Raw genomic sequence first — 13,648 nt, forward strand, 5'->3', positions numbered from 1 at the left:
TAATGGGCAACACCAGGGTTTGAACCTGATTCCATTTGCATGTAAAACATGTGCTTCCCCACTTAGTCAAGGCCTCTCCCGTGCTAACTTCCCATCCTGTGTTGTCATAAGGATCTTATAATCAAACCGACTGTGCAGCAGAAATTCTAAACACCCGCTTTACTGTGTGGCCAGCTTTTAATGTACATTGAATTCAGCACAGAGGTTCTGTGTTTTCGGTGACTTAACCCCTTCGGTTTATAATTTGCGCCTTCTTATTATAAGCTGGGCTGGGGACGCAGGTGGCGCTGTGGGTAAAAGCCTCAGCGCCTAGGGCTTGCCGATCGAAAGGTCGGCGGTTCAAATCCCTGCGGCGGGGTGCGCTCCCATCGTTCGGTCCCAGCGCCTGCCAACCTAGCAGTTCGAAAGCACCCCTGGGTGCAAGTAGATAAATAGGGACCGCTTACTAGCGGGAAGGTAAACGGCGTTTCCATGTGCGGCTCTGGCTCTGGCTCTGGCCAGAGCAGCGATGTCACGCTGGCCATGTGACCCGGAAGTGTCTCCGGACAGTGCTGGCCCCCGGCCTCTTGAGTGAGATGGGCGCATCAACCCTAGAGTCTGGCAAGACTGGCCCGTACGGGCAGGGGTACCTTTACCTTTTATTATAAGCTGGGACCCAGGTGGCGCTGTGGGTTAAACCACAGAGCCTAGAACTTGCCGATCAGAAGGTCGGCGGTTCGAATCCCTGCGATGGGGTGAGCTCCCGTTGCTCGGTCCCTGCTCCTGCCAACCTAGCAGTTTGAAAGCACCTCAAAAGTGCAAATAGATAAATAGGTACTGCTCCAGCGGGAAGGTAAACGGTGTTTCCGTGCTCTGCTCTGTTTCGCTAGAAGTGGCTTAGTCATACTGGCCACATGACCCGGAAGCTGTACGGCGGCTCCCTCGGCTAATAAAGCGAGATGAACCCCAGAGTCGGTCATGACGGGACCTAATGGTCAGGGGTCCCTTTACCTTTACCTTATTGTAAGCTACCTTCGGGAGGCAGCAAGTGTTAAACAGCATGGCAGCAGAGGCCACAAATGAGGCTGGAGCTCCCCGCTGACGGTTCCCGCTTTCCAAATTTAGCATCTGCCTTGAGAGCCGTGACAGTGGACCCCAAGCCACTAGCTTGTGCCCAGCTCCTGACCAAGGCAGAGGAATTTTAATTGGGTCTCTCCTGACTCCAGGCAGTGATTAAAACAGAGGAAGAACCCACTGATCTTGCTCCTCCTTCTCTCCTCTGTAGTGTTAATGAGGCAGAAAGCCACTGGCTGTGAATAAAGACAGAGCAGAGCAGCATAGGCAGGGTAGGAGAGATCAAAAGCCCATCTTTTGCCAGCAAGAAGAGAACGTATTTGTTTGCCCTGGAAGGCTGGGGGGAGAAGCTGCTGCATGGCACTGCTGCATGCGCACACATACACGTACGGCACTGTACAAGCTGCAGTGTGTTGCAGTGGAATCCCTCCCTTCAGAGCATCTTGTATTAGGGAGCCAGAAATATCACCAAATCTAGCTAGTGGCAATAGCCAAACCTGTGTGTACAGTTATACATCGGGTTGGATGTGCTTCAGGTTGAGCACTTTCGGGTTGTGCTCCGTGGCAACCCGGAAGTAACAGAGTGCATTACTTTCGGGTTTCGCCATTCACACATGCGCAGACGCTCAAAATGACGTCATGTGCGGAAGCGGCAAAACACGACCTGCGCAGACACGCTGTTGTTCTGTTCAGGATGCAAACGGGGCTCCGGAACGGATCCCGTTCACATCCCAAGGTACCACTGTATATTCTGTGTGCATATATATATATACACAGTGGTACCTCGGGTTAAGAACTTAATTTGTTCCGGAGGTCCGTTCTTAACCTGAAACTGTTCTTAACCTGAAGCACCACTTTAGCTAATGGAGCATCCAGCTGCCGCCGCACCGCCAGAGCACGATTTCTGTTCTCATCCTGAAGCAAAGTTCTTAACCCGAGGTACTATTTCTGGGTTAGCAGAGTCTGTAACCTGAAGTGTATGTAACCCGAGGTACCACTGTATATATAGTTAAACCTGCACCCTTGTGGGACATCTTTGGGAGAAGAAAGGGCTAAGGAGTAAACCCTACACAAATCTGGCGTGGAGTCCTTAAGACAGTTCGATGGTGCCTTGTACGCCTCCTTCCGGCAACACCTGCAGCCAAGCTGATGCCAAATGTATTGCTCTGATTTCCTTTGGACCACATCAGTGAGGCTGAGAAGGGGGTCTTGTCATCTGGGCAGCCCAAGACCTCCATATACATTTGCCCAGGCTTCCACCCTGGAGAGGTCCCTACACAGTTTGACTTCATCCCTGGAGGGACACTCTCTCTCAAGACAGACAGATGCCAACATTTTTTTTAGAAAAAAGAGAACTCCCTGCCAGAGAATAGTGAATTCTGCAACCCGAATAAATTATTCGAACGAAGCAAGTCTTCATCCTTCCACTTTCCTTTTCGGAGAAGGGCAAAGAACCGTTCAAGGTGCTGAAGCCCTCTTGCCCCTTGAGTGCTCAGCACACCCTTCCCCACTCAACAGCTTCCAAGATTTCTCCAAGCGTTTCCCCACGCACGCACAAGCACATCTTCACAACCGTGTAGGCTGGAAATTGCAACGATTCTCAGAACCGCCGAGGGGGCTGGGAACTGAAGCTGGAATATATCACAAACAGCAACTCAGAAATGGCTTTGTCAGAAGACTAGAGTTTTTCAGACCCTGCTTCTGGTTGTCCTAGAAGCACTTGTCTGGTCTCCAGGGATGTTTGCTAGATCCAGGGCATGGGGCCGTGATGCAAATTAGCATAATAATAATAATAATAATAATAATAATCATTTATTTATTTATTTATTTATTTATTTATACCCCACCCATCTGGCTGAGTTATCCCAGCCACTCTGGGTGGCTCCCAATTGAGTGTTAAAAACAATACAGCATTAAATATTTAAAACTTCCCTAAACAGGGCTGCCTTCAGATGCCTTTTAAAAATAGGATAGGCTGCTTATTTCCTTGACATCTGATGGGAGGGCGTTCCGTAGGGCGGGTGCCACTACCGAGAAGGCCCTCTGCCTGGTTCCCTGTAACCTCACTTCTTGCAATGAGGGAACCGCCAGAAGACCCTTGGAGCTGGATCTCAGCTAAAAAGCTGCATATGATATGCTCATTTTTATATGTAGTTGCAGATTTCATTTACCTCTTGAAAAGAAAACCACCTTGTAAGCAAAGGGTTAAAAAGAAACTTTAAAAAGGGAGAAAGGGCAGGAGATCCAACCTCTCCTTGTCAATCCCTGTAAGGAAATATGCTGCACTGAGCCCTGAGGCTGATAGAGTGAAGCTGCTGTCAACATCTCTCAGGCCTAGACTTCTTCTGCAGGGAAGCTGTCTTGGCCCATCTTCTGACTTGGACACTGAAAAGCCCTAGCCTCAACAAGGAAATACGCTTTTCAAGTATGTGGAAAGGACAGTTGTCACCTTTATTTTCAGTAATTTGCAGGGCCGAGTTCACTCTTCAATTTCAGACATAGCCATGACAGTGTTCCTTCTGTGTTTTGATGCCTACCCACACATCCCAAAGTCAAAGTCCTGCTTCTCTGTGTGGAGAACATGGTTCTTCGTAACAATGCCAATAAAAATCAAAGGAGCTGTTGCACAACTGCATTGTTTTAAGTCCCTCACCCCCCTACTGCCACAATAACGAGGAATAGGGCCATATAGTGTCCATAAATATATTTGTCAGGGGGCGGGGGGGGGGGTTTCTACACAGAAAATTTAGGAAAGCCTATGCCATGAAATTTCACATTTGCTGTGTTGGCATCCCACAAAAATATAACTGTCCCCCAAGAAAACAGTGACGTAGCTGCCTGTGATTTCTCCTGCAAAATGTTGAGTAATACGTGAAAGGAGGAGAAGGGTTGGGAGAGAGGGGTTGGGCTGTTTCTCACCTCCATTCCATGCCACAGCCAGTCTTAACAGATGTCGAAAGTGTTTGGCTGGGCGTGGCTTGGTGCAAGCTGGCTGGGCATGATGGAAGTTGTATTCCAAAATATGTGGCAGAGTTTCCAGCTTGGAGAAGCCTGGTTCTGAGGTACTGCAGTTCCTCACGTTTAATATCTGTGGTCTTGCTTGCATTTCACGTTTTCCAGCCCTTCTGCAGGATTGCCCGAATCATAACTGAATAACTCAGCTGGTTAGAGCATAGTGCTGATAACGCCAAGGTTACAGGTTCGATCCCCGTATGGAGCAGCTGCCTATTACTGGGGGTTTGGACTCTATGATCTTCGGGGTCCCTTCCAACTCTGCAATTCTGTGATTCTATATCCAGCCTCCCCTCTCTCCGCAGATGGCTCTCCTACCTCTTGCTCTTCATCCTGGACTTGGTGATCTGCCTTATTGCCTGCCTGGGCCTAGCAAAGCACTCCAAATGTCTGCTTATTGTGTGAGTACAGGACTCCTGCACTTGGGTTAGTTGACCGGAGCAGGCATTTTGTCGCTCTCACGCTTCCTTAATGCAATCTATAGTTTTCTTGTTTGTTAGGGTTCATATTTTGTTTCAGGTCGTTTTTATTTCATTATGTATTGCAATGTTTCATGTTGGGGCCCTGCTCTGGGATAGATTTTACTGGAGAGTTGGGCTATAAATCACCGGAATGAATATATAAACCATCACACGGCACGTTAAGTCTGCATAGTTGTCCCTAGGCTCATTTTGGGCGCTGCTTCCACAGTCCTTCCCTGCTGTGCCTCCATTCTGCGTCTGTAAAATAGGTGCAGTCGCAACCTGCTTTACAGGTACGTTGTAAGGCTGCGGGCAGCGAAGACCAAAAGCCGCTCATTGCGCTAAGCTAAGCGCTGTGTACATAAGTGGTGGGGGGGTTCCTGCCTCGACACCCTCTCAGCGAGCCCCGCTTCTGTCCACTGACCGTTTTGCCTTTTGTCCACAGGATTCTGTGCTGTGGGCTTTTCACACTCATTCTCAGCTGGTCTTCCTTTGCGGCAGATGTTTCGGGAGCGGTGGTAAGCACGAAACCTGGGACGTAGCATCCTGCTTCTTCTCTCCTCCCTTGTGTTATATATCTGAGGTTGCTTTAAGAGCTGGAATGATATCTGTGTGCCTTGCGATGGCTTGTGTTTTGTTTTTGTGCTCCCTTCCTCGCTCACCTGGTAGCTCTGGCTGGTGAAAGCCTGCCTAACCCAGCTTCCCAGCATGTGAGCTGCTGAAGCCTTCTGATTTTTGGATGCATATACTGTATTTTTCGCTCTATAGGACGCACCCGACCATAGGACGCACCTTGTTTTAGAGGGGGAGAACAAGAAAAAAAATTCTCCCCCTCTCTGCGCAGCGCCCCTTCAGCGAAGCGGCAGGAGAAATGGAGCCCCTTCCATTTCTCCTCCCTTCAGCGAAAGGAACCCGAAGCCTCCAGAGGCACTCTGGAGGTTTCAGGTGGTTATCCTTGAAGCCTGGAGAGCGAAAGCAACCCGAAGCCTCCGGAGCGTGGTGGGAGCACTCCCACTGCGCTTCGGAAGCTTCTCGTTGCTATCGCTGAAGCCATGGAGCCTGAATTCACTCCATAAGACGCACACACATCTCCCCTTAGTTTTTGGAGGGGAAAATGTGCATCTTATAGAGCGAAAAATACGGTAAGCCAGGGCAAACTTTTTGGTCTTCTCGCTATGCCTACCGCTGTCCTTTTTGTAGTTTTGTTTCGTTTTGTTTCTGGAGGAACGACACCTCTTAACAGCCACAACATCCTTTTATTTGTATCCCACTTTTCCATACTTAAAAATGATGCTTGAGGCGGCTGACAGCATAAAAAGATTCACATCATTAAAAACATAAGAGTAGCCATAAACAATAAATAAAACACATCGAAAAGTACGCTAGCTGCCAAATAGAAATTTCCATGTAAAACGTAAGATTTAAATATAAAGATACAAAGAATTCATACCCACAACAGCAACAAAAACCCCTAAACAAAGACCCCAACCCAAGAGTCTGTTCAGCAGCCTCTGATTTTTGTAGCTGGAGTCAGTCATGGTCCCGCCCCTCCCAGGCCAGGTGGGGAAAAGCCTGCAAGTCAGGGAGCAGATCTTCCAGGACTCACAGCCAAGATGCTCTTAGTTCCATTTTCATTTATCACGAACATGTACTGGGATTCCCACTGCCAACCTGATAGGGAGTACGAAAGGGGTCAGTTATTAAAGTGCGAAAAGTGATTTTGAGTAAGCTTCCCTAAGTTGTCCAACTGCTCAGATTCAGTCTGCATGATTCCAATTTGATTTGGCACAGGGCAGTCATTGCTGTCAGACTCATGGATTTGCCAGCCCCCTTTCAAAAGCTCTCATTATGTGTTGTTCAGGTAGGACTTGGGTTTAGCATATCTTCTGCTGGTGGTTCAGGGGAGGCTGGTTCCCAGTTCCTTTTCTGTTATTTACAAACTGGTTTTTGGTTATAAATTTGTGTGTGTGTGTGTGATTTACTGCTACTGCTGGCTCCCCCCCTTTTTTTTGGTGTTTCAAATTTGCTTTGTGAGTGCAATATGAACGAAAGGCAATGTAGAAATGCCTTAAATTTAAAAAGTCAAAAATAGTTCCATTTTTCTCCAGCACTGGAGGCAGGAGGTATTTTACAAGCCTCTTTGTTGATCTGCTCTTGTTTACACCCCAAAAGGTTGGTTTTGTGGATGAGAGGCCACCAGAAGCACCTCACACTTGTGTGTGCGCGCGCACACACACACACACACACACACACACACACATATTTGCACATTTGTATGAATGCTGTAGATAACAGGAGAGGAATTGGAAGTGTAAGATAGAAATCAAATGTACCTTCATAGAAAGTGCTAAAGTCTTAAAAGCAGTTGCCTGTTCTATGGGGAGGGTGGATTAAAAAAAATCAATGATTTTTAAAATTTAAATTTAAAAAAATTGATTTTTTTTATCTAAATTGGATTTTTTTTTATTTAAATCGGATTTTAAAAATAAAATGCTTTTGGAGCAAAAATCTTTCTAAAGATAGTTTTCTATTTAAGTTGCATTTTAGTCCAAAGGCTATTCATCAGGAAATAAGGATTTAAGTTTTTCATGTGTGCTAAAACTCAGTCTAAGGTTTTTTTTTTAAAAAAAAAAAATGTTTAACCACATCAGTTAACAAACATGTAAACATATGCTGTAATGTTACTGTTTTAGTTAAATAAATTGTTCAAATTGTTATTAGGGAAATGATTATTTATTTTTCTCCTTCCTATAAGTTGTCCAAATATAAACAGTGAACTTATTAAACCTGCACAATAATTTCATAATTATCTGTCTATGTATTTCCAATAGTATAACCATATCAGTAATTTTTGATTATAACTGTAAAACCTACTCTGAAAATTTATTATTGCGAAAGTGAAACCTTCACCTGGTTGTAAATATTAAGATTATACCACCAAGAATGAGCCTTTTTGTAAAAATAAAAATGATTTAAATCAAGTCTTACTGACTAGTGATTTAAATCGTGATTTTAATCAAATCCACCCTGTCTACGGGTGTGGTTTTTAGACACACATACCTGTAATGAAAATTGCATTCTCTACACCAGGATGTACTTGGTTGATTGCGGAATGTCCCTTGTCGCTTCTGGTCGATCGCAGGATCCTGATTCTTCCCCACCCCCAAAAAAAGCAAAGGGGAAAAAGCTCAACAACTTTGATGAAGCTTTCAAAAAAAAAAATATTCTGGTCAATCCAATGGGTAGATCACTGCCAGTTTTATTTATAGTGGGAGTAGATCGCAATCTCTTGGAAGTTGGACGTGCCTTCTCTACACTAACTGACAGCAGCCCTGCAGGGTTTCAGACAGGGAGTCTTGGCCTTACCTGCAGATTCCAGGGACTGGACCATGTAGATCAGCGGTTCTCAACCTGTGGGTCTCCAGATGTTGTTGGACTACAACTCCCATCATCCCTGAGCTCTGGCCTTGCTAGCTAGGGGTGATGGGAGTTGTAGTTCAGCAACATCTGAGGACCCAAGAAAGGCTGTTGTAGATGTTCTTCCACTGAGCTACAACCCTTCCTCCCCACCCAACCAGGTGTATGACCTCCTCAAGTCAACCTTCTAGCCATCACAGTGCCTCCCTTTTTAAAACTCTCTCATAGGGTACCAGTGACTTCTGCATGGCTCCAGATAAGTTCATCATGAACATGACGCAAAGCGACCTCAGTGCAGGTGAGATTCCTATGCTGTTTGGGTGGTGTGGGTGATGCCTCAGTTGGGACAGAAGTTGGGTAAAGCGCAACAAACATTGCCGTTTGTCTCGCCTGACCCTGTTCCTGCTCTCAGATAGGCATTGCTGTCCACAGGGTATCCTTAGGGTGTACAGCTGCAGACTCGGATCGAGGGAGGCCGCCAAACCTGTTCAAACAAAGGGCACCCGAGGTCACACTTGTGCTTGCATTGGAACGGACTTTTGGCTTTTAAAATATTCATAATAATAATAATTTATTATTTATACCCCGCCCATCTGGCTGGGTTTCCCCAGCCACTCTGGGCGGCTTCCAACAGAATACTAAAATACAATAACATATTAAACATTAAAAGCTACCCTAAACAGGGCTGCCTTCAAATGTCTTCTGAAAGTCTGGTAGTTGTTGTTCTCTTTGACATCTGGTGGAAGGGCGTTCCACAGGGTGGGTGCCACTACCGAGAAGGCCCTCTGCCTGGTTCCCTGTAACTTGGCTTCTCGCAGTGAGGGAACCGCCAGAAGACCCTCAGCGCTGGACCTCAGTGTCAGGGCAGAATGATGGGGGTGGAGACACTCCTTCAGGTATACAGGACCGAGGCCGTTTAGGGCTTTAAAGGTCAGCACCAACACTTTGAATTGTGCTCGGAAATGTACTGGGACCAGTGTAGGTCTTTCAAGACCGGTGTTATATGGTCTCGGCAGCCGCTCCCAGTCACCAGTCTAGCTTTTAAAATATTCAACTTAGTTCAGAAAGGAAGCTCCAATCCACGGACCTCCAGGGACATAGTAGCTTTATTTTCGTAGCTGATAAAAAATTCCAGAGCTGTCAAAACCTCCCCAGTTGCCTCTGGCCCACAATAAATGCAGAATCTGTCTCTTTGCAACCAGAAGTGGACATGAAACGAGAACCAGGGAGCATGTTGTGGCCTGTCAACACTTCTTCTAAGACTCTCAGTGCATCCGTCTCTCTCCTTGGTGGTTGGGATATTTTGCAACAAGTTCCTTTCATGTAAAATCCAAATAATAAATTACACAGTTTTGGGGCAGTTTTGAATAAACCTGAGCTTTGATTGCAGTGTTTGGAAGTTTTGTTAGGATTTTGCTTAAATGTTTTGCATAAATTTGGAGTGATGAAGAAGAGGTGGAATGATGGTCTTTTCCATAGTGGTACAGAAACATTGTATAGACCATTTATTGCTCTTGGACGCTGTGTCAAAAGTTCTCTTGTGTTGTAAGTATTTGTTGAGGACTTGTTGTTTTTCAGAAATTGTGGGCACAACTTCACTCCAATCCCCCCGCCTTTTTAGGACAAAATTACACATGGGGAGCATTTACATGGGGAAATCAGTGCAAAAAGCATTAACACCCCACCCCCACCCCTTTGCCAAGTATGCTCTGCAAATGACACAGTCACGTTAATGGGTAGACAGGCATTCAGGGAACGACATTTGTCAGCGTAACGTTCTGTATAACTGTTTTTCAACTGTTACACTTTTTAATTTGCTTGTTTTATTACATATTTTAATTAAGGGCGTTTTAATGCCCCAGTGGATTTGTTACTGTGTGTTTTAATTACGCATTGATTTTTATAGTTGTAAACTGCTTAGAAGCCATTTTGGCATATTAAGCAGTATACAAACTAATAAACAGTAATAAATAATAGTCACCCGTAATTAAAGCTGGAATTCTTACAGAAGCATGCCTCCATGGCAGATTCTGTGCTGTGGGGCACCAGGAATATGGGCATCCTGGCCTTGTTTTCTTTTGTATCCTGGGCTTGGCGGTTCTTTGGTCAGACCCAAGGCTTTCCTGCAGCACCGCCCTTCAAAACAGTATTAAGCAGAGTCAGCGTTGTGAAAGGGAGACAATTATTTATGGTGCTATCTGAGCCACAAGAGGGTTTGTTGCGTTCCAAGCAGGCAGATTCCCAGATAGGAGATGTTCTCAAGTTGGGTTGGGCTAATAGGAGTGCCACTGTCCCATTGACCTATGACCCTCTTCCTTGCAGAAATTGTACGGTACTACCTGTATTGCAGCCAGAGTCTGACCAACCCCTTCCAGCAGGTAAGAAATGTGGGTACCCTGATGATAGGAACTCCCCGATAGTATGTCTTCAGTCTACCTGTAGTGGAAAGATCTAACAGGCTTAAATTACAGGAGGGCGGACTATATTTGAACATTAGAAGGAAACTTCCTTGGCAGTAAGAGCAGTTTGGCAATGGAACCAATTATCTAGAGGGGTAACCATGCTGATGGTTTCCATGCAGAGACTGTTTGAGGACGCTCTTAATTCTAGATTTATTGCATTGAGCTAGATAGCCCACAGGGCTTCCTTACAACTTTGCAAGAGATAGCTGCACCCTCATTCTACGAATGAACTTCCCATCGCATCGGAAGCTAAGTTTTGCAGAGTGGGGAGTTAGATTTATGGGTGCCAGACCTCTCCAATAAAAGGAGTTTTCCTTGCCTGAACTTAGGAATTGCCTCACAAGTTCAATCCCTGTTGTGGAGCTTATCCCTAGGGCTTCCCCAAATCTGGTAATCTTCGTGGAGAAGAGGAAAAGGAGAAGCCATAAAATGTAGGTCGAACCACCCAGACTTCACAGCGGGTTGGGGGGTGGAAGAGAGAGGCTAAAGTTTTGCCATGTAAGGAGGGGGGCTGACTGGCTCCCAGGATTTGGAAGAGGCTGGTTGTGTCGACTTGTAAAGCGGTGAAGACTTAGAACTTGTGGCCCTCTGTGTGAAAGCTTGGCTCATGCATTTTGTACTACATTTCCTCTTTGCAGGCCTTGACCATCTACCAGCGTTCTCTCACAACCATGCAGATCCAGATCCAAGGCCTCATGCAGTTTGCTCTCCCTCTTTTCCCTACAGCCGAGGTAAACAGCACAGTGCTGGGTTGTCTTAACGAATCAGGGCTGCGCTAAGCCATTTTGTGGAGCCTTCCACGTCAACGTATATTGCGTAGAACCGGGCTGAAGCAGATTTGTACTTTCCATTTGCGAGATTAGTTCTTGGCAAGGACTGGGCTGGCAATGTGGGAAGGGGGGGGAGAGACACAAATTGAACATGGAGGTTGTTAGGTTCTCTCCTGGAGAGGCTCGAGGGTATGGCAAGCGACAGAAAAGATGTTGAATGTAAGGCAAAGAGGTTGAGGCAAGAGACGAGCGGTCTGGGCAGCTACTGGAAGCCAATTTCAGAACACAGAGGAACTGCAGAGCAGCAAGAATCAGTCAAGCTAGGAGCAACCCGATCACTGCTCAGCACCTCTTGAACAAGTCATAATCAGGGGTATACATTTAGGAACTAATTGTTGGCAGTTTGGTTCCTGAACCAGGTAAACTTCCTAGTTGCCTTCCAGACCAGGGCTCCAGCCTGATGGTTTTTGACGCAAGACACAAGCCCTATTCCCTCACACAAATAAGTTGCATGAAAAGGAGAGCGGGGGCTGTTCCTACTGGCCCCATTCACCCAACCACAGTCCATCTGTTACGGAGCAGTGTGTGTGTGTGTGTGTAGAAAGGAGCCAGCTGTTTGCACACAGTTAGAAGGGACCAGTTTGGGGCTCCCCCTTCCGGTCCTGCGTTTTGGGAAGTGTATCCACCTTCATAGGGCTGCTAGGCCATGTTGCAGCTTCACAGTAACCATGCTCCTTTTCCTGCTGCAAAGATGTCTCTGCTTCCTCCTCCTCCTTTGCCAACCCCCACCCCCCTTGCTGCAGAGAGATCTGCTAGGCATACAGCAGCTACTGAACAAATCAGAGGGCAGCCTCCACCAGCTGACCGCCATGTTGGACTGCCGGGGCTTACACAAGGTGAGCAGCGTAAGGCACAGCGTGCTGGGAGGTGTGGAGGAGACACTGTTGTGTGGATTGGGGCCTGTTGCCACACAAGGAATTGAGACATTTCCCCTCCCTTCTTCCCCTCCTCAAATTAAAGGACTACCTGGATGCCTTGATTGGGATCTGCTACGATGGGGTGGAAGGCTTGCTGTACCTCATTCTTTTCTCCCTTTTGGCTGCCGTGTCCTTCTCCACCGTCGTCTGTGCCGTGCCACGTGCCTGGAAGCATTTAGCCAGCAGGTAAAATGGAAGAGGGTCTGCCAGGAGCACACATGGGTATGCTGGAGACAGAATTGCTCGTTGCAGATGGTGATTTTAAATGGGGATGAATGCAGTGGCAACAATGGGTGCTGTCGCTCTGTATGCTTGCTGCCTCTAAGCCAGGAACTATATAACCAGGATCATGGACTTCGTTCTCTCCCTCACCACAAGTTGGAGCTGTGCAGATTTGATGGTTCCTGTCAAAGAGCCTACAGAGGCGTCCCAGATACCACCCGATGAAGCAAGAGTAGAGAACCTGTGGGGATTTCCAGATGTTGCTAGACTGCAACCTATGTCTTCTTGACCATTGGCCATTCTGAATAGGTCTGGTGTGAGCCCAGCAACATCTGAAGGTCCACAGGTGTCTACAACTCATGTCTTCTTGACCATTGGCCAGTTTGAATAGGTCTGGTGTGAGCCCAGCAACATCTGAAGGTCCACAGGTGTCTACAACTCATTTCTTCTTGACCATTGGCCAGTTTGAATGGGTCTGGTGTGAGCCCAGCAACATCTGAAGGTCCACAGGTGTCTACAACTCATGTCTTCTTGACCAGTGGCCAGTAGAGGTTGGGTTGGTGCCTCAGTCCAGTGTTAATTTATTCCCTTTTCCTTCTGACTAGGGACCGGGATTATGACGACATAGATGAAGAAGACCCCTTCAATCCGCAGGCCCGACGAATTGCTGCCCACAACCCTAGCCGGGGGCAGCTTCGTAGTTTCTGCAGCTACAGTAGCAGCCTGGGTAGCCAGACCAGCCTGCAGCCTCCAGCACAGACCATCTCCAACGCGCCAGTATCAGAGTACATGTGAGTACAAGATGCTTGGGGTACCAAACATCAGCACTGAGGCGCCTGTCTGGGTCTGTAGAATTCTCAAGGTGACAACAGGGATTGGCTAACCTTTTCGGGTGGCCCAGTATGCTCAGGAGTGCCTTCCATCCTCTGTTCTCCATCCTTCGATACTATCTGTCCCTGCTGGGATTCATGCTGACTTTTCATATTGCTTCCATCTTTCCATCCCTCTTTTGAGAACCGCTGTGTTTCTCCATCCCACCCTCTTCGACAGCTGGCAACCCAGTAGCCCTTCTATACTTGATCCCTTGGACAGATGTTCCCAACTGCCCAATGGGTGAGCCGTCTCTGGCTCACTGAAAGATACAGAGAAACAAAAGCCTTGCTTTTTGAAAGAAGTGTTTTTAAAGAAAAGCCTATAGACACAGACCCTGAAATGGTAATGCAGTCATACCTTGGATCATAAATGCCTTGGTACTTGGACGTTTTGGCTCCCAA

General features: G+C 46.9%; 1 protein-coding gene across 2 annotated transcripts in view; it reads left to right on the forward strand.

The window, feature by feature from the left end:
* The window catches only part of TTYH2 (tweety family member 2), an 81,188-nt gene that overhangs the window by 53,744 nt on the left and 13,796 nt on the right, over positions 1-13,648 (forward strand). For both annotated transcript variants that reach the window (XM_079965506.1, XM_079965505.1), the window contains exons 5-12: positions 4,371-4,466; positions 4,972-5,044; positions 8,172-8,241; positions 10,266-10,321; positions 11,044-11,136; positions 11,979-12,071; positions 12,196-12,338; positions 12,980-13,165. In XM_079965506.1, coding sequence (XP_079821632.1) covers positions 4,371-4,466; positions 4,972-5,044; positions 8,172-8,241; positions 10,266-10,321; positions 11,044-11,136; positions 11,979-12,071; positions 12,196-12,338; positions 12,980-13,165 — 810 coding nt within the window. The remainder of the gene's footprint in view (positions 1-4,370; positions 4,467-4,971; positions 5,045-8,171; positions 8,242-10,265; positions 10,322-11,043; positions 11,137-11,978; positions 12,072-12,195; positions 12,339-12,979; positions 13,166-13,648) is intronic.

Source organism: Podarcis cretensis (genome assembly GCF_951804945.1).
Source record: "Podarcis cretensis genome assembly, chromosome: 2".
NCBI lineage: Eukaryota > Metazoa > Chordata > Lepidosauria > Squamata > Lacertidae > Podarcis > Podarcis cretensis.